The sequence below is a fragment of the Anthonomus grandis genome, chromosome 5, assembly GCF_022605725.1.
Source record: "Anthonomus grandis grandis chromosome 5, icAntGran1.3, whole genome shotgun sequence".
Classification (NCBI taxonomy): Eukaryota; Metazoa; Arthropoda; class Insecta; order Coleoptera; family Curculionidae; genus Anthonomus; species Anthonomus grandis.
This window is the reverse complement of record NC_065550.1, coordinates 12954598-12976600: the sequence shown is the minus strand read 5'-3', so window position 1 is coordinate 12976600 and position 22003 is coordinate 12954598. Positions and strand designations below refer to the sequence as shown.

Sequence of the window (22003 nt, the reverse complement as noted above, 5' to 3'; positions counted from 1 at the left end):
ATGCTTATTGTTGAGAAAAAAACAAGGCCAATAATTGTTTTGCAGCTTTTTATTTATTTTTGTATTTAAGCAACTAAAAATACAACTTTTTCTTCATATCTGGCTTTGTTTTCGAAAAAAAAATAATTTAAAGCATCTTTAACTCATTCTAAAAATTATCCATGGACGACAACATGAAATGAACACCAATTAATTCGATAAACAATTTCGACCTTAAAGTAAATGAGCAAAATGCCCACCTTCTGATAAAATACACGACTGCAAACGATTTGTCATTGAGTGTCTGACACACTCAAAAATAACTGGAGCATCCCTTATGATATTGCAATTGACAATTATCCGATTCCTCAAGTCATTCACATCTAGAACAGGAGTTTTATAAACAAGAGCCTTCAGATACCCCATAAATAGTAATCCAGGGGATTCATATCAGGACTGCGAGCCGGCCAATTTTGAGGTCCTGCACGACCAATCCAGCAATTAGGGTAGATGACGTCGAGATGCTGACGAGCATCCACATGTTGACTCTTACTTGTAGGGGTACTTCTTCTAATAAAGTGGGTAAATGGTGTTGCAAGAAATCCGTGTAGGATTCACCTGTTAATCTTGCCGGTAAAAAAAATGGGCCAATTAGGTAGTCACCAATAATTCCTATCCAAACGTTCGCGAAAATTGTTGCTGAAAATGAGTTTCTCTAATAACGTGGGGATTTTCGTCGGCCCAAAAATGATCGTTCATAATAGCATCTCTAGAAAAATTTGCCTCGTCCGTAAATAAAATATTTGGTAGGAAATTATTATTGTGTGCCATCGTATGAATCAACCACCTGCAATACATTAATCTTGGATGAAAATCCAGAGGCAGTAGAGCTTGTACACGCTGTATGTGATATGGATGCAGAAGGTTTCTTTTTAGAACTTCCCAAACGGTTTTTGAACTGACTTCAAGCTGCAGTGCAATCTTCCTGATACTATTGGAAGGATCTTCTTCTATCGCATCAAGTATAGCTTCCTCCAGTTCCGGCGTTGTTATAGTTTCTGGTCTTCCACCACCCATATTTTTATTAAAACTCCCAGTTTCACATAATCTTGCATGTAGTTTTCTAAATGTTTTTGCACATGGAATTACTTTGTTAGGATATCTGTCCTGGTAAATTCTTCGTGCTTCTTCCGCATTTCCATTTGCTAATCCATAAATAAAGTGCATGTCGGTCATTTCATGGTTAGTAAAATTATTCATGATGGAGTAATGAATCACTGCTAATTGACAGCTGAATTTTACTTATAGCAATTCTATCACTGTCGGCTGGTCTCCAAAGCAGGTAGGTACAAAGGAGGTACTTGAATGGACTTGCCAATTATTTGTCATAAGAAGCAATGTATTTGTTATTTTCTTGTATTTCAAAAATCTGATAATAAAAATCGTAGAAGTTGAATGTTTATTATCACAGTAAACAAGACACAAGAGACCAAAAAGTCGTGCATTGGAGGGTGTACATTTTGCTCATGTACTTTAAGGTCGAAATTGTTTATCGAATTAATTGGTTTTTATTTCATGTTGTCGTCCATGGATAATTTTTAGAATGAGTTAAAGATACTTTACATTTTTTTTCTCGAAAACAAAGCCAGATATGAAGATAATAAGATAAGATACGAAAAAGTTGTATTTTTAGTTGCTTAAATACAAAAATAAATAAAAAGCTGCAAAACAATTATTAGCCTTGTTTTTTTCTCAACAATAAGCATGTGGTGCCCGCTGACACGCCACTGGACCTAATAATTTCAATCTAGTTACAGCTAAATAAGCGTCTTATAACTTCAAATAACTGCACCAAATTTCAACCAAATCGGTTTCAGGATAGTTATAGTATTTTTAAAATACCGTAATTTTTTTGAACCTTCATCGCCCTGTATCTCAGAAACAAAGCAACACCCGACATACGTTCATAGGAACTTCTTTTCATAAAACGAGCTAACGATTCACCCTGTATAGTTTCGTACCGTAGTTAGGAAACACCCTGTATATCTCTACTATAGCGATCTTAGAGCAATTCATATTACGATATTTATTATCAATAATGTCACCAGAGAAATCTGACGGACCCTGGTTATTTAATGCTGACCATAAAATAAAAGAATTTAGAAGGCTGTGATTAAGTATTTGGTCATTTTTATATATTCCAGGAAGATTTAGGATCTTTCCTTAGATTTGTATCAATGAAGGTGACATTTAGGAAAAAAAGACTTCTACGTTTTTAGAAGTACAAAGTAAGCAACACAAAAAAACAACCCAACCCAATAAGATGTTGACAAAAATCTAAACACTAAAAATAATTTTACATCTACAGGGTGCGTCAAAAATAACGCCATTAAATACAGGGTGTTCCATTTAAAAAAAACTACATTATTTTAACTTATTTTTGACGCACCCTGTTTATGTAAAATTATTTTTAGTTTGTAGATTTTTGTCAACCTTTTAACCATGTCGCAAAGTTTTTTTTCCATTCGGAATAGATTACGCGCTATTCTAGCCGTACGCCTTGCTGACGCACCCTGTATATAGTAAAGCTTGATTCATTGTGCCTATTTATCGTTAGACCGCACAGCCTTTGGAACGTTATAGGCATCAAATAAACAATATATTGCTTTGAATTTAACTGACATATATATTCAACTGACTCACAGTACCAACTATAAAAGTCCCTAGAAGAATGTGGTCGATATAAACAGTACCTAAGATAAAGTAGGTATTAAGCACCCGGAACAGCACAAAAAAAACTGCTCTACGTGATAACTTAATATACTTAAACTTTATGGTATTTTTGACAAATTCTATTTGAACTCCACTGGATTTCAGTTTCAGATTGGTATCAGAATCTTTAAAGCATATAATCTTAACAGGTCTTTGTTTATTATGTGATTGCTTTTTCTTGCTTAGACGTACAACTTGGCAAACAGATGTCACAATCATCTCAAGTACCTCAGTTTTGAGCATGAGCTATTTTTTTAACTTTTTTTACACTGATAAGAGATTCTGCCGATGTTAATCTTGTATTGACATTTTTCTGACCATCAGTGGGAAGACTCTTAAAAGCCTTACGACACTTAAGACAGAAGTGCATAATGATGGCTAATCCTGAGAACAGGATTTAGGATAAGATATTTTTATTGAAATTTTTGGAAGGCAAAAACTAACTAAATTTAAAATAACCAACTATTGCCTTGCAGGCAGCAAAAATTAATAATTCTATATAAGACATTAAGTACGTGATAAAACTTAATCAGAACCACTTACCATCAGTCATAAAGCTGACCAATCCGTTGGTACTCCCGATTTCCTGGCCACCTTGCGATGTGTCCATCAAATCATTTTTCCTTCCACTTAGACTATCGTACTCCAAATCTTCATCAAAAAAACTACCGCTGTCGTCGGGACCACCTGATCTGCCTTTCCTCTCACCACCAGCATCCGTGAGCGTAAAACATGACACGCCGACGTTTCGCCATGCGGCGTTCTCGTCCTCGGGACTTTCCTCGAATATATCTTGGGGCGGTTCTTCAGCCCATCGTCGATCCAGCTCGAAGGTGTCGGTAAGGAAGGGCCCGCGATCGAGCAAGAACAAACTGGAGTCGACCGGTTCCACTTCCATCTGGAAGGATGGTAAGGAGTCATTTGCAAAGGGCGGATCGTCGGGCGGGAGTAGGTGACAGGGCGGTTCGTAACCTGCAATCGTTTTTAAAGATTAATCTACTATTACTTACTATTAAGATTAGTGGCTATTAAGCATCTTTATTTACTTATTATTAAAATTAAAGGTAATTTATCATGATTTAGAAGAACAACATATAACTTATAGCGGGGGAGAAAATCACGGTCTATATCGAAGTAGTCACTAGCTTATCGACAAATCAGAAAATTGCCGAAATCCAAATTCACGTAGTAACATTGTGCCTATTTTTTGAAAACGTCAAGATAAAAACGAACTCCGGGCAATCAGGATCCTGAACTCTAAGGAATATATTTAGTTTTCTTGCTAATCAGGGTAATACCAAAAATTTTAATAAAGATTAACAACTGCAGTTAAATTACTTTCATTTACGAAGTACAAAAGTTGAAAATTGATACTTCGTACAGACAAGTCTCATTAAGAACCCTAAGTTACCAAACAATAGAAAATATTGCAGAAAATATTGTAACCCTTTCGAAATTACATACAGGGTGTCCCATAACTATTTGATTAATGTGTGAATATCCAGGGAACTAATTTTTTTAGTTCTATGGTTGGAACCTTTGGAGACACTCAATTACGAGACAATGGTACTGATAAGATAATTGAGACACTCATTTATCTTAGCAGCTGCTCTTATTATTTGCGATTTTGTCAGGGTCTTAAGAATTTTGCAAACTAGGCTTTGCTTAGGAAAAACATCATAATTACGACCTGTAAAGGTGAAAAAATAATAAGTGTCTTTAATTCGTCTAAAGTTCGTATTCTAGCGTTATTTTCGTTTAGACAGTGCTTTCAAAGGTGAGTCATTTATTTTAACACCTAGAACTCGTCAAACGACTTTAATATACCAAAAATCACCTTATATAGGCGATTTCATAATAAGAGTTAATTATAATTTTCATAATAATATATAATGTTTTTTATTATACAACTTTAATATAGGTGATTTTTGATATACAAGCAGTTAAATTAAATGACTCAACTTTGAAAACACCCTATATATGCCGCGTCACTATTATTTTTCTTCTCAGAAGCGAGATATGGTATGTGAACGACCAAAAAAATTTTGGAGCAGCGTTATTTCGAAAAAAAAACACAAATGTGGAAAGACCGAAGAAAGTTGCATTGTTGCTGTTACAACATTATTATGATATCATTACCTAACATCTGATTTTTCTGATGCTTATGAAGGGAACTTCAATTATGACTTATATAGATGTGACCGTGAGCCAGGTATAAATACAGGTGCATGGGGGTGGTTTGTTGATTGCAGCTAGAAAATATTTGTGCACACAGAAAATTATTATTCCCTCTATTGAAGCTGATATTTATCAGGTCTATTTAACATTCACATATAAACACTAATAACACAGACAGCAACAATCAATCTTTTCTTGCTGTCTGTGTTTATATACTGTCTCTATAGTCTCATGATACTTATATGTAGCCCATTGTAATTCTATTAATATTTCTTATATCTATTTGTCAGATTATAACTTGCCTCAAGCTGGGTGGGGTATCTTAGTCTGACTGTTGATTATGAACATAATGACAGTTTCATATTTTTTTTCTCAAAAAAGACAAAATCCTTAACTTTTAGGATCTGGTAATTCAAGTTCTATTTAAGACTTCAGAAGAAGAAAACAACATTTCAACAGATCCAAAGTAAAAGAGACAAATTTAATATTCCTTCTAAAATTACCTATAATGACAAGGTTGGCTTGGATATTAAGTACACAGGAAATATATCTGCTGAGTGCTTTTCATTGACATATTCAGATGAACAGCTCAATATTATGCATTTTTTTAATTTTGAAAATTGAATTAGCTTGAGTACTGTATCTGTATCAATAGCAGAGGTTGTCTATTGATCTATATAGATTTGTCTAAAGCTTTTGATCAAGTCAATCATGGCTTCTTCTTAGGGAAACTAAAGAAAACTTAAGTGGTTATCTGATTTTGTTGGAGAGAAGTGGTTAATTTTGCAGGCTCATTATCTGACTGTCTCTTCCTAATTCATTTTATGAAATCCCAGGACAGTCCAAAGGTCTTCAAAGGGACTCTGTTTAGTTCAGGAGCGCTGCCCTCGCGACCATCTGGCTGCTTCAGCCCTGATAACTCTGCACTAGATTGAAAAATAAAGAGGTACAATGCCTCTTCATTCTTAAGCAATTAATTGATTAAAAAATTTAAGAATATTATAAAATTTGAACCCGTTTTTTACTGAAAAATAAATTAAGCTCCCCAGCTATTTGTCTTGCTGGTATTAGTAATATGTCCTGGTTCTTAAGTAGAATATCAAGTTTTGTATCCTTGCTTACCGACTTAGGTCTTTCTTTAGGAACATTCAGTCAAAGCACGTCCATGACTTCTGAAATGCCTTTCAATTTTATTTAGAGTACTTTGGGTTAATGGAGGCAAATCAAGATGTATTGGTTGAAATGACGTAGCAACTGCATTTCTGAATTCACACCTGATCTCCAATCCGCAATTTAGTTAAAAGAAATGCGTTTATTAAATATAAATGCGCAGAGAGACAAACGAACAATCCGTCAGACTGACTTATGTTTTGAAAATAGTTGTTGTATGATACTTACTGATTTGATTTCCTGATCTTCAAACAAAAGCTACTAACAAGTGTTTTTGCATTTTTACTATTTATTAAGTAAACAATATTTATTTTTAGTATGGTATGGAGGTGACACACACACAAACTTTTTGGAATTTCATTTTGAAACTAAAAATGGAGTAATATTTGAAGCCTTTTATCTAAAATAAGAAAATTGATATTGGCTACTGCTACATGACACACCTTGTATAAAAAGTCTATTGTAAAACAAGGCATAACTAAAATACCAAGAAAAAAATTAAAATAACTTTAATGTGATAGGTAATTTTAAAAACGCTAATTAACTTTGTTTAAGATCGATTAAGACTACGTGATCTAATAAATAAACTCATACCCTCGGGCGGTGTCTTCGGTCTAAAATGTAACATATCCCTTCGCAACGCCCGCAAATATTCCACAGAATCGTCTTCGTTTGTGCCTCCCGTCATTTCCGCTGGCTTAACTGTCGTGTTAGTTTGTTCATCCACCGGTTCGATCTTCACTGTCACTGCACTACTACTAAAGTCACCACCAAAACTAGGAAGGGTAAAGGTTGACGAACTACCACTGCTTGCCGATACCGCACTATATTTATTATAAGTACTTGTACTGTTTTTAGTCCATAACGGCGTCTCTTCCTCTTTAAGTCGCACAGACAACGGGTCGTCCTTGATACAGGTACTAGGTTTTGGCTCGATTATGGAAAAATCTAGTCTGAAATTTCAAGACATTAATAAATCGTTTTACTTTCCCATAGGTCTTACGATATAAGGGTCTTATATTACAGGAAAATAAGCCGCAATTTATTTAGAAATTGAAAATGGTTTTGAATTAAAATTGTATTCCGTAACATTCATAATTTTCTCAGTTGTGCAATCCTAATAAGACATATATTTTGAAAACTTCTATCAAAAAATACAGAGGGAGTACTGGTTATATTATGCAGGTGAGAATTAGTTTCAATTCATACAAATAACACCATATTAGTTACTTAACTGATTAACTCTTAACTTAACTTAATCAAGGTATATAACTGATTCCCTACAAAAAAGAACTATGCCTACATAAAGATTTAGTTTTTTTATGATTCGGAAACATTGTACATAATTGGATGAATTACTGACGAAAACAAACAAGCTACATATTACTTTTTTCAAATTTTTACATATGGGTGTAACATATAAAATTTAGTTATTTACGGTATAACACCAATTATACAACTAACGAAGATACTTTCTTAGGAGATCTTTTCTCCATGAAATAAAATGCCAATCTTGTTTCAAAAGATAACTTATTGACTGCCGTTCCTCTGCAGGAACCTTTTTACTTTAATATGTATAAAGATTAGCTAGTTCACTTCCAAAATTGACTTTAAAAATGAAAACTTTGGGTACTTAAAAATAATTTTAACAACAATCTATAATATAAAATTCTTGTAAACAAAGTAAAAACTAAGTAAAAACTAAGTAAAAACAAAACACAATGTATACACATAGCAAAAAAACTAGAGATGCAGAAAACCTCATGAAATATAAATATAAAGAAATGAGTTTTAAGACCTACTTGAAAAGGGGATTAAAAGCTGTTTGCTTAATTTTTACTTTTGTTCGATATAGCTCAAATAAGATAGAAAAAGAATAAAAAAACGAAAAATAATTCATATTGAAAGTTTCTAGTCTCTAAGCCTCTAGCTTTCCCATCAGTATTTGATGTGATACACAGTCAAAAGTTTTTGCCAAATCACAGAAAACTACTGCAGGAGCCTCCGGATCATTGAGCTTCAAGTTTCGAAACCAAACTATGGACTATTAAAAACATGACTGGCTTCCAAAAGGCCACTTTCCTTTTTTGTAAAGCTTTTCTAATAATTTGCTAACAAGTAACTTGGTAACAGTGAGATGAGCCTATAATTTTTATGGTCGATGCTCATCCTGCCTAAATATTGAAAGTACCAAAGCCTTTTTTAAAATATGTACAAGGAAAATTTCCCCTAAAGGATTCTTTAATACGGTTCATCAATGACCACAGGCCATCCCAGCCTTAAAAATGCTAATTTTTAATTTTCTTTAAAGATAAAATAATTTCCTCAGCAAATGCAGGAGCAAAGTAAAAGGTTTCTTGTATAGACAGACATACATATGTCTTGTATAGCTTAAAGGATCAATGTTAGTATAAGATATTTTAGTAGAAAGTTGGACAGAAACAGAGTTAGAGTTTGATTTTTTGTTGTCAACAACATCAGAATGTAAACAAATAAAAATTAAAAACAATAGTAATAAATAGAGGGTTTTTCATATGTATTCAAACCCTGGGGCGGGTGCCTGTTACCAATTTTAAACCTTTTACCTCCTGATGATGGACACCACTGTGTCCGAAACATGAAGGGAATTTTAATCTAACTAAATGTTTAATAAATAAGTGGAGGGAGACTGAAGGATTTTCATTTTATCTTAACCTACGACTCCACTGCAAGTATGGACTATTTCTTCACTATTAGAGTTAGAGTTGATAATATTTGCATCTAAATTATACTGAATGAGTTAACAACCTTGCGGGTGTCCTTTTGCTTGTTAGCTACGTATTCTCAAAATATTTTTGTTTAAGAAGCTTAACTAATTTTCAGTATATACTTTGATATTTATTAGCATATATTAGATCTGATTAGTAAGATCAAACTTTCTTATATAATGAAGACACCTCATGTTCCTAGAGCCTACCTTTAGACCTTTTGTCACCCATGATTCACATGTTTTACTTCCCAGTGTTAAAACTTCATGGTCAGTAATAAGATGAGAATGGAATAAAGATAGTGAATCTTCATTCCCAAAAGTATATTTTCCATTTATATTTTCCATGTATATTTCCATATTTCAATTTATGTGCTCAAAAAATAAAAATAGACAAGCCCATGTTTTTGTGTGTTCTCCATGTTTCTGAAAAGCAAAATTAAAAAAAAAAAAAAAACATCTTCAGTCTTGTGGCCTAACAATCCAGCACTAAGAAATTACTCCGCGTTACTAAATTAGGCAGTTAGCAAAATTACTGTTATTCTTCTTACTTGCCTGATTTTTTATTTGTAAGAATAAATTTCATTTTTGATTATTTTTTTAAGATGAGTTAATTCAGGAGCTTTAATGCAAAATATATTTTTGGGAAAATTGAATCTAAAAATATATAATAATCCATAAAATGCGTGGTGGTGAAATTGGGATGGAAGTATAAAAGCAATAGAGGAAGCCTCTTCAAAACTCGAATAGGGTTATCAGTAATCCACTCCTTAATGTAAACCTTGCTGTTATAATCATTATACCATACATAACAGCTAACCTAGATACATCGGCCGAAGAAGACTAATATAGTGGCATTATCATTTATCTATTAGCATTTATCCTTAGATTTTATCTATGGGTTCACTTAAAAATTGCAATAATTGCACAAAGGCAATACTTAGAGCACTTATTATCATAAACAATGAATAAACAAAATTCACATTTTCTGGTTTATCTGTCTTTGTAAACCGATTAATTTTTAAATAGAATAACAATGTAGTTACATAAAATTAACGTAAAAATCAATACAGAGTTTTTTATTTTGGCCTTAAAAACTTTTTGATTATGTTTAACTTGGGGTATTATTTGACCTTTAATCAATTTAAATTGTATATTAGAATGACGATGATTAATTTTTTTTGCATTATTTTCTCTTAAAAATTTCTCTGTAAAATGGCTCTGTCATATAAATAAATAAATAATTTGTAATGTAATGTCATGTTATTTGAAGTTTAAATGAATACTGTTACTTACCCTCGCCAAAACTCATCACAATCTGTGGAGGCGCGATCAAGTATGATCCTGCCGCCTCGGCCAACCCGCCGCCTCGCGAACCCGACACACTTTCGATTCGAAAGTGAGGTCAACGAAAACCGAAACCGCTTGTCGCCTCCGCCATTTTCTTCTGGCGCGCACCAAGGCCAGTTTCCCATAGTGGGTCGAGGCTAGAAAGCGTACCACATACAACTTCGAATTCGCTATTAATGCGAAACCAAATGATATCAGGTAATACACTTGCTCGCTTACCTTATGGTACGAGCACAGTTGGTTCCTCCGAAAAGCGAACGGGCCCTCGTCTTCCGGTTCTTCGGGCTCTGGCGTAGGTCCTCGGGGGACGAGTCCCGGAATCTCTTCGTCGGAAGAGAGACCCTCTAATACCCCAGCTCGCCCACTTAGTGGTTTGTGTTTTCGTTTTTTGTACTGTCGTTTTTCACGTCTTCCACCAATTACCTGTAAAAATGTGATACTGTAAGTCGATTTCTCATGTTCGTGTTTCTTTTTGTTTTTAAATTGTTCCAGCAACATTTTTAATAATTTGGGAGTTATATATCTTATACATCTTGGAGTTACACAAAAAGGGGGATGGGTATTATTAGATGTGTATGCTCTAGCATTAACATTATGACTAATAAATGTTTTAAAAGGTTTCTACAAATCGAGAATCTAAGCACATTTTTAATATAAAGATGGGTAACAGTAAATATTCCAGATTGTTCAAATAAAAGGTTGGAGGGAAACAATCTGAATTTAAATAAAATAACTTTTAAAAGATATTTAAGTATAATATTAATATTCTTTACAGTTTCATTGTTAGGCATTAGCTTGGGCATGATTCAGCTAGCTGTACACATTTATTATTTTTTTACTGAGTATATTACGTAAGTCATAAAATTTATATATTAATTTTTTTAGTTTGTTTTGAACATAATCACTATGATGCTGCCAGAACAAGTACAGTCAATATTCATTTTACAATCTGGGTATGAATCCTAAGAACATGCTTGCTTGGTAATCCCACTATATTCATTGAAAAACACATAAAGTTAGTTTTTTTTGAAATTTACTGTCAGTGATTTAACATCTATCCACGTTTGAACACTACATATTGCACTTTCAGCCTTTAAAAGCTTCATTCCAACAATCCCCTTTACATAACAGAACTGTGTCATCGGCGAAACATACCACTTTTACTTTCGGAACTACATGTGGAAGATCGTTAATGTAGATTAAGAAGAGTATTGGGCCAAGCACTGTACCCTGTGGAACACCGCATCGCACACTTATAACAAATCCTACACTTTTAAGAACTTGAAACTGATTTCAGATTTACCTTTTGAGATCTATTTATAAGATATGACTTAAATAGGTCAATTACAATTCCTCTAACACCAATATTATATAATTTATTTAGTAGGATGCGATGATCCACAGTGTCAAACGCCTTGGTAAGATCCAAAAAGACAGCCAGAGGTTTCCAACGGTTATTAAAATAGTATGTAATAAAAGTGCACGCTTGATTCAAAGCATCATCCAAACCTACACCCTCGGTGAATCCATACTGTGATTCTGACAAGACCCTATTAGCTTTTAAAAAACTGCACAACCGTTTTTTTTTTATACATTTCTCGATTACTTTGCAGATAGGACTAGTAAGCACAATGGATCTATAATTATCCGGTTCTGTAGAGGATTTTGCTTTAAAGTTGCAACAGCATTAACAATTTTATTTTCGGTGACAGGGGACAAAAACATGGATGGAAATTCCCTTTGTTGCTCCCGGATCACACCACAAACATTATTAGGCTTATGTATCTTATTGTCTAGCTTAGAACCAACAGAACTAAAATACATATTAAGTTCATTAGCTACCTCTTTTTGGTCAGTGATTTCTTGATTATTAGTACTTTTAATACAAGGAATATTAGATTCTATCTTACATTCATTGTTAGCTGATTTGATTATGTCCCAGGTTTTCCTTGAATCGCTTCCAGCACTTTCTAATTGTTGCTTATAGTAGTTAGCCTGGGTACTTCGAATAAGTTTAATTAGCATATTTCTATAACTTTTGTAAGTAATATGAAAATTTTCATCTAAAGGATTTCGAATACATAATTTATGAAGCTCATTTCTTTTTACAATTGAAATTAGCAGGCCTGGAATGATTCAGGGTTTAAGGCGAATTGTTTAATTTGAAATTGATTTTACATTCAGAGGCGGGACTAGACATGATAGAATTTCTTCCCATTTCTAAGATTGTATTGAGTTTTTAAGCTATTCATGGTTAATTTCATTAAAAGATCTAATATTTGTTACAATACAAGTCGCTGCTGCGATTGTCGGCCTAAGGATAAACGAAATTTGTATTTAGGTGATGTTTGTCTAGGTACTTATTACTTTAACATAGTGTCAAAACCTTGAAAAACTAATTGTTTTAAATTACCACCCTTGCCAGGCCTTGTCTGGGCTCTTCCAATAACACATGTTATTTTAAATAGATAATAACCTCTAATAATTGGTCTATCAAATTATTATTAAGATTAAGATAAAAAAACATGATATTAAAGCCAAAAACTAAGATCTAATTATCGCATCGGTTACGCGGCATTCCTACCTGAACACATTAACTAAAATTCAAATTACCTCAAATGCATGTAACTTAATATTGCTCAAACCTATTTAAATATAACCACAGCGCTACCTAAATATTTCTAGTTTTTTATTTTTGTTGCTGAAAAGTTCTTTTCCACCCTGTAATGACTTGCAGTATGTTATTGCTGGGCCACCCTATAATTGGGTATTGTGATGTTACTAAGATTATCCTAGAAACTCAATAAATGGATTTCGTAAAGATGTAAGCAACTGGCTTCTGTCACTGACGAAATAATAATAATAATAGTTAGATATCGAAGTATTTTAAGTTTAAAGTTAGTTGATTTCAATGGGTTAGCCAGGTTTTGTAGAGTAACTAACCTTAAGCTAAACTGCGCCTTGCTATTTTAAAACGTAATAAATTCACATTGTAAATTATCTTTGTGAAGTTACGCAATATATTTATTTATAATTATTTAAGTGACTCGTAACTTTTAATTTTTCTTTTGTTAAAAGTATTTCCGTTTCTTATTTAAAAAAAAATTACCGGAACCTCGGCGGCCGCCTGGTCCCTCTAAGTGTACGGCCACACATAAGGCGGACAGCGGAGCGTTCAATTGCTTAAATATGTATGGTCACACATACATGATGAAAGACGCGTACTTGCTAGCTGGTAGCGAAGCGTTCAAATCTGTTTGATATTTTCGCCGGCATAAGGCTATTTTGTATTAAGTTTTGAAGAACAACAATCAAAATAACCTTCCAAACCAGCGACATGTGTAGCCAGGATCAAAAGTACTCTCCGCCACCTTCTCCGCTACCTTTATGTGGGGTCGCACACTAATGAATAATCCCGCGATGCTTATTTCTTAAAATTATTTTGCACTTTGCTCGAGGGATATGACAATACGCTTGAAACGTCTTGGAAAAAAACTGTGCCTTCTATAAAAGTCTTCTCTTATGAAAGGGCTTCAGATCATTTAATTTTTAAAGATCATTTAATTCATGTTAAGTTTTAAATTCTTATTAAATAGACTAGGAACTATATTGTGATCTACCAATAACTTTACTTTTATTAATTTTAAACGGATAAAAATAATTTTTAAAGTAAAAACTTACCAAAATGAAAATCTTTCCATAAAATTTCTATGGAAGTCATATGGATCTATGATGTAAAGTGATTTGAGTGTATTTGATAAGACTTCACAATAATAAGCTAATAATAAATGAATATATCTATTTACATAATGGTCAGGCTAAAATTGGTTGGGACACTATAAACAGAGTGACTTAGATTCTAGGGAAACAGTTAGTAGGTACATGGTTCAAATTCGAGAGTTTATTTAAAAAGTGTATTCATAAGCTAAATAGTCTCATTAAAAAAAAAAACGGAAACACCAAATGCATTTAAAAACATAATGTTTGTAAGTGGAAAAGCAAGTGGGCATGATAGAAGTTGTTAGAAGAGAAGCAGAATGATTGGATTAAAAGTGACACTCAAATTATTTTTTCATATAGAAAAACACAATACAACTTGAACTTATTCAATAAAAAGAACTTTCAAATTTTAACATTCTGAACTAGGTAATCGTTACAGGAAATAATATTAAATTATTAATATGGATATAAAGTTTACAGCATTATCGCATATCGGATCATAGTGAAATAAATTTGATTAATATAAACATTTTTAACAGCTTAAGGAACACATTTTAGAGATAGAGGATTATTATCATAAGCAAGAGATCTACAAAGCTCGTAAATCTTCAACACCAACCAATTCCCATGATATCTTAAATACAACAAAGACATCCCCCAGGCCATAACAGAATCACATTTAGAAATTGAAATGAAATATTTGAGAAATTGATTTAAAATATTTTACAACAGTCATGTTTGTTTTTAACTGGCTTCAATTATTTCATTTTTTCAATCAAGAAGCTCTTACAGTTTTATCTATATTATATATAACGACAGCTTGGCTGATGACATGATTTTATTGTATAACCTTTAAAATTGTGCAGGTTGACATTAATTTTGTCTGTCACTTTTACAACATTCTGCAGGAGTTTGTTGCAGACAAATTTACGCATTGTTCTTATACATGTTTAATATTAAAATGAGGTAAATAAATAATAAAACTGAAGAAAAACTGAAAGTTCATTGTAAGTCCCTAAACTTTTATGGATGCTTATTATGTACTTATGGAAATAAAAATATTTATATTTACTGTAATTTATGTACTGAATATATAGGATCAGTTTTTCATGTTTGGTGCAGGTATATCAGATGCTAATAGTAATGACAAAAAAGTTTAAATGGGAAAAAATATTGAAGTTTTTGGGAAGTGTTCAAAATAAATAAATAAAAAAAAAATAATAAATTTTCTAAAATTTGACAATCTGTTAATAGATATTTAAAAAAAAAGGCGAGAAACAGCTATTTATCGATTTTCTATATTTAAAAGGTCCCTTACTAGCCTTAAAAGAAAAAGATTGATACAAATTTATATGAAATTTTATGTTTAATACATGATATGGTTATTTTTAAAACAAATCAAAGCATGTGATGGGAACATCATTAGAATCAAAATAAAATTATCTATGAAGGAAAAAATAAAAAAATAATACGGTTTCCATTTATAACAAACATAACTTTTTAACTGTATAATGTAACATGTATTTCAAAACAAATCTTTATCAATTTATAATAACTAAAATTTCCTAACCTTTGTATGAATTTGTATGAACTTTTTTGAATAACTCAAAAAAACTCACTGTGTATTTAGTTGTAACAATGTAATAAGTTTTTTCTAAAGTTAATATTAATAAAAACTAAATGTGTTTTCAAACATTACGCATATTAAAAGCATACCTGGTCCTCCTTAGTTTTGTGGTGCTGCACGGCGGCATGCTGCGCCTGCGACACAACTGCATCCGCCCACGTGGACGATTGCGAGTGATGATGATGGTTGTGGAAAATCGGAGTGAAGGCAGGTCGTGGCGTTGCTGCTGCAGCCAAAGCGGCCTTCGATGCAGCTGCTTCCGCTACCACTGTCCCGCTGTAATCCTTAGCTTGGAACCGTTTTTCGAAAACCTCCACCGTCAGATGAACAAATTCTCTGTGAAAAAAAAATTATTTACAGAAAAAATTTGTGAAATAGTTTTTACAAATATGGGTTTCAACAGTTCAAATTAATAAAAAATTAGATTTTACACACGAGTAACATACATTAAATTTTTTTGTACTACTCAAGAATACTTAAAAGAAAATCAAAAATACTAAATTATTTCATACATTATGCTCTATCTAGTGCGTAAAATATTTATACTCTACACTAAAATACAGAAAAATGAAAATTGTTGAATCCCAAAATAGTGCTGTATAAGATATTCGTATAAATTTAATTCTTATCGAAAAGATTAATAATATAGTTACATTCATTTTATTAAAAAGAATTTTTAGTAATATTTTCTTCTTGCAAACAACAATATAAGCACCGAGTGGCCCAAGATAAATGGAACACAATTATTATACAAATTCATAATTCTGTTACATAAACGATTGCCTTCGGTCGCTTCCTGTTTAAAGAGAAATTGCCTGAATTTTAAATGTTGTACCCGTCCATAAAAAAATTGATCGTGGTTTGTTCATTATGTCCCCTACTACTTACTAATTTTTTTCAAATGGCACCCCAATGGGAACAATAACTTTAGAGCCCTAGTTTTTTTTCCAAATATGATGTGTATTGTATGGCTTTCAAATCTGCGTCTACGAAAGGAATCCGGAAAAAAAAATTCGATGTTGCCAAGAGCTTAATTGCAAAAGAAGATTTAAGCGGGGGGCATCATTTTATTTTAAAATTATATGGACAATTGTTTACAAAATATAGACAAAAATGAATGATGAACATGACATTTAAAGTTATTTTTGTATTTATTAAATATATTTTCATTGGTTAAACTGGCGAAGTCACGTGAAAGAGATGTGTCGATCCGATCTAATCGCACCTAACTGGTTGCTATGCATTCTATGGAGAAAATCGACTCGCGATTGGAAGTTCAGTGTTCTATGATCATGACTATATGAAATTGCACACGTCGCTGGGCATTTTATCAATAAAGTCAACTTTTTATTTACAACCTCCTTACCGATGCCACGTAACTGCACAATGGATTGACAGACAATAGGCAGTTTTCGAAACCATTAAAAAGTATCACCGGTAACCACTAATTGACATGTATGACATTTGAAGTGTCATTTATCGTATATCCCTACCGCTATCTTACGGACGATAGACATAGCCATTAGCGAAACGCATGCGCATTAATATTGTTTACATTATTGTCAAATAATAATAGTTCATAATTCAAGTTTATTTAGTCTCCTTTTGTCTGAAACAGGAAGAAGAATATGTGTTTTTTATTTTTTTAATTTTGCGTAACAATGACCACGACCAAGAAGAGAATTCAAGTAGGGTTGGATTTAATGATGAAGATGACCAAATACTTCTAACGGACATTTTAGCTAATAATTTACAGGAAAAGATATTACTGTAAGAGGAATGAAGAAACATGTAAATTCTAAAAAATTTTGAGAGGAAAGAAAAGGAAAATTAAAGAAATATTATTTCTGTAATTTTAAAACGATTTTAGATCAGGAGGTGAGGAACTATATACTGACTTGGACGGATTATTGCAAGAAGTTTTAAAACTTATTAACGGCATTCTAAAAGAAAAAAAATATATTAAAAAAGAGGCCAAGAATTCTGAGAAAAGCAAATTGTCGAGGAGGGGTTTGACACAACAAAATATTAAATTGGATAAACAAGTAGTTATAGAGCCAAAGACATCATCTTCTCCATATCAACATCAATAGGAACAGCAGGAATTTGATTGGGACCCAAGCAATTCTAATATTGAATATATATTTGATAATTATATTTTTGATTAACTTTAAATACAGCAGAGCCTTCACCTCCACAAATTTTGGGAGTTAAGAAAGAAATTAAATATAGACATTTAGGTATAGAGTTTACTATATTTTTGTCTCCAGGAGAACAGAGTGCTACAATTCCAAATAAACCTCAATCTCCAATTAATATTGAATCTCCAATACCAATAAAGGATCACCCAGTAATTAATGAATTTCACAGAGAAACCCAATCAAACATTCAAGGTAGTTTTATGATTAATACCAACCATTATTTATAATAATTTTTTGTTATGTTATTCTTTCATTTAGTGAAAAAAACTTATGATTTTAATCTGGTATATTACAGGCCCAAGTCATAAAAGAAAAGGCAGAGCAGTACAAAAAAAATTGAAAAAAAAAAAAAACAGAACATAATCAGTAAAGTTGGAAATGGAAAAACAAAAACTGGCTTTTGAGCAGGAAAAGTTTGATATAGAAAAAGAAGACAGGCAGGCTTTGATGCAGCTATTAAAAACCCAACAAGCACTTGTAAATGACCTTTTAAAAAAGGTTTCACAAAAATAGGTAGTAGATAAGCCTTTAGTTCTCAATTCTTTATACATATGTGAATGTTCCTTTTTTTTGAGAATTGACAAAAATTATTATGTAAAATTAATTTATTTGCAGGCATTAACCTGTTTTTGTTTTGTAAATTACAGGTTTATGTTAAGTTTTTTGGCATTTTATAACTGTTAATGTATTGAAGATAATTTCATATAAATGTAGTTTAAACACTTTTTTTTAAGACTTTGAAAATTTAATCTTTTTTACATACTCTGAGGAACATGCGAGCAAAATATCTTACTTTAATAAAGAAATGATCTTGGAGTATGTAAAAAGTTTCAAAAAATGTAATTGTCAATGTTTTTTTTTTAATCAAACTTTAGATCTTATGAGATAAAAGTAAATAAAAATCAATGCATCTATAATTTTATCAATTTTATTTGTATTAACATTTAACACCCACAAAAAACTAAATTATAACATACTTTAACATGATTTGGCTAAGAAAACTCTACACTTTTTGCATATATTAAAAAATATTTGTAATATTGAGATGACTGTAGAGTAAACATTTGATACATAAAATATTAGTTACAGTTACTGCAGATATTCTTCTAATTCTACAGGGTTAATATTAAATGACTGGGCTGTTTGATTACTATATAAACAAGAATGACAATTTGTCAAAATACTGCAGCACTATACATGAGACCTACTTTTTGCAGAAGTTTCTGATTTTTTTTTTTGTAATCTGGGAATGCGAATTCAGCAATAACCTTTCCAAAACCCCACTCTACTGCAACTCTCACCTGACTCATTCTTGCATTAAATTCCCTCTGTTCTGGATTCAGACCATCGAAATGAGGTTAACAGCAACTCCCTTATTCCATATCCCTTATCACCATAAACAATGAAGTTTTCGCCATTGGGAAATCTTGAACTTTCTTCAAACTGGTTGTAAAGCTGAGATTCCCTTAGAATGGTAGAATCATGTTTTCTCCCCTCATAGGCACCTTTTAAATTTACCATGAATTCATCTGGACAGGTAAGACCCTGCAATTTGACACAATGATGACGTTTATGTCCGGAGTAGTATGCTTCTTGAGTTTGACTTGGTCTACATATGCCTCATGTTGTCCCATCAATAAAAGCCCAACAATTGGGGATTGGTACGCCTTTTATATTTATTGCATTAGCATACAACCTATCAAAATTCAACCATTGCAAATCTCTTAAATTAGACAGTTTTTGCCCAAAATTATCAAATACATGATGTATCATATAATCAATTATTTTGGATGATGCTGGAGGTGATTTACCAAAGACGGGTTCTAAATCACTTAGTCTGTTAGGATAGGCCAATCTCCTTAAAAGAATGCAGGGTCCATCTTGACCAGAACACTTATGTCCACTATCAGTTGTAAATTCATTTGGAAGTCGGAATTCACCGATCTGGGTATATCTGTCTTCTCACACCGAAAATACAGTCTACATTCTGTGTTGGATAAATTGTTTAAATTCAAACTGCCATAGATATTGGCTCGGTTTATATTATTAATAGGTGGATTAATTATTTCTAACAACAGGGCATCATCTAAGTCGCTGTCAGAGATGGAGGATTCTAGGGCTGCAAAATCCTCAATATTGTAACTTAAGGAAAACAATGAACATGCATTTCATGGAAATAAATCTTTTTGCTATCATTAGGTTAGTGGTAAACGTATTACCTATTTCGAAAACACTTTTTGGGGAGCTGTCAAACAGCGGTTAAGAAAACGTTTATGTCTATGTTAAGCGTCAAAACATATGCATCTTCGAACACTGCCTAATAACTAAATAAATTTGCTTTAAATGAGAAAAGGTACAAATTAAATTGGTTATGTCGTTACATATTGTAATCTTGGTATTGTGTGAAAAAAAGAGTGGCATCTTATTTAAATAATTTTTAGGGTATTCTAAATGTTTTTCAAAATACTTTTAAACAAAATTATGCATTTAGTTTGATTTTATGTTACAAAATGCTCATACCTAATTTTTTATTTTTCTTTCTGGTTAACCCTAATATACATCTAAAAAGTTGACCACCAATCAAGTGTTGACCTCTGAATGAAACCAAGCACCTTCATTGCCCTATTTGTTACATGATTAATATGGCTCTCAAATGATAATTTTGTGACAATTCAGATTCCCAAGTCAGAAACTTCTATTTTAGAACTAATTGAAATATTGAGTGAATAAAACCAACTAAAAAATTATTGAATAACCTATTCCATTAAATCCTATAATCCTAATATCCTATTCCATCAATTAAAAATAGTCCATATTGATCTTGTAATTGAACACAAGGACTGTTTAAGAAAAAATGCTGGGATTCCATCTGGTCTGGATAACATCTGAGTATACCAATGAAATTCATTTAGCAAATCATATTTGCAGTCTCCTTAATATCCCAACTAACCTTATCATTATAGGAAATTTTAGGAAGAATATTAGATATGGCTCTATGAGTTTTCTATTTTAATAATGTACTGTTCATATCAAGCATCTCTTAAAACTTCACACTGATATCTTAAGGAAAAAATCTCTTAATCCACCTGTATCCCACTAATCTTAAACTTCTTATGTATTTATTATTTCTGTATAATCAAACGAATTTCTGACTAAGATTGAAGAGTAGAAGTTTTACACTTTTTTAGAGATATAAATAATTGTTCTATTAATAAGTATATTATATAAAAAAATACAGTTATTATTTTATTTGTTATTTTATTGCTTAATAAAACTTCCCAATCTATGCTGGTCATATATTTGAAAACAAAATGTTGATAGATAAAGTAAATAACTATTAGTATTATAATACTAATAGAAGTAATATGTAATATACGTTAAAACATACGTAAAAAAATTAGCGTTTATGTATCAGTTACATACCAAATTTCCTTTTTTTTTCTTAAAAAGCAAAGAAGTTTGAGTAAGAGTGTTGCCACAATAGATCTAGGATCGCAGTGGAGGGACAAAAGGTGCCCCGCTCACAACAAACCTAACCTAAGAGTGTTACCTTTTTCATGGGCCACTGGGTATAAATGCGTGATTATTACGGTACACGGTAGAAGAAAAACTATACTTCTGAAAAAACTCTTTACAGCGCTAATAAAGATTATCACCTCTTGCACTTTTCCCTTCGTTTAACCAGCTCAAGTAGCGTAACAGCCCGGACAAGGTCCCGCCTCAACTTCAGCATCTTCTCATACGAAACTTCGTCATTCTTCCTATTTTTGCGGGTTTGCATTTTTTCGGTGCGACGCCTAAACGCCAGGTATGGGTTGTTGGCGGCCTGACCTGATCGATGCTCTGTTCTAACCGAGAGGATCAAGGGGTGTTGCTAATTACGTAGGAAAAAACACAATTTAAGCAACTTCTCAAAACTCTTATATCAAAAAGCCACTAACCGTTTTAAGCCTTTTATTTAACCAATAATCAAATACGGCAATGGTCAGCTCATCGTCTTCTTTTAACAGAGCCTTAGCCTCTGCCAAGGTAACAACCGTCTGGCCGCTGCTTTTTTCGAGCCGATCCATCATTTCCTCAAACTAAAAGTTGAGGTGAAATTTTACAGTTTTGTAGCCTTCAAAATATATTAATGTAATGTATAACGGGCTAACCTTAAGAGGGCTTAAGTCGAGCCTGGGTTGTTGCTCCAGCAGCCACCTTTCGTCGTCCGAGTCCATGTCGTAATCCGGGATCTCTTGTTCCATTGTAAAAGCTGAA

At 32.4% G+C, this 22003-nt stretch overlaps 1 protein-coding gene and 1 long non-coding RNA gene across 2 annotated transcripts in view; one reads left to right on the top strand and one right to left on the bottom strand.

Annotated features, from left to right (window-relative positions):
• Window positions 1–22003, bottom strand: part of LOC126735873 (enhancer of polycomb homolog 1) — a 72138-nt gene that overhangs the window by 27357 nt on the left and 22778 nt on the right. The window contains exons 3-10 of the mRNA XM_050439967.1: window positions 21898–21998; window positions 21685–21825; window positions 21400–21617; window positions 15632–15878; window positions 10415–10618; window positions 10142–10332; window positions 6694–7052; window positions 3295–3723 (exon numbers count right to left, since the gene is read on the bottom strand). Of these exons, the coding sequence (XP_050295924.1) occupies window positions 3295–3723; window positions 6694–7052; window positions 10142–10332; window positions 10415–10618; window positions 15632–15878; window positions 21400–21617; window positions 21685–21825; window positions 21898–21998 (1890 nt within the window). The remainder of the gene's footprint in view (window positions 1–3294; window positions 3724–6693; window positions 7053–10141; window positions 10333–10414; window positions 10619–15631; window positions 15879–21399; window positions 21618–21684; window positions 21826–21897; window positions 21999–22003) is intronic.
• Window positions 14795–16053, top strand: LOC126735875 (uncharacterized). Its single transcript, XR_007660534.1, has 2 exons — window positions 14795–14922; window positions 15646–16053. It is a non-coding gene; the product is annotated as an uncharacterized LOC126735875 (long non-coding RNA).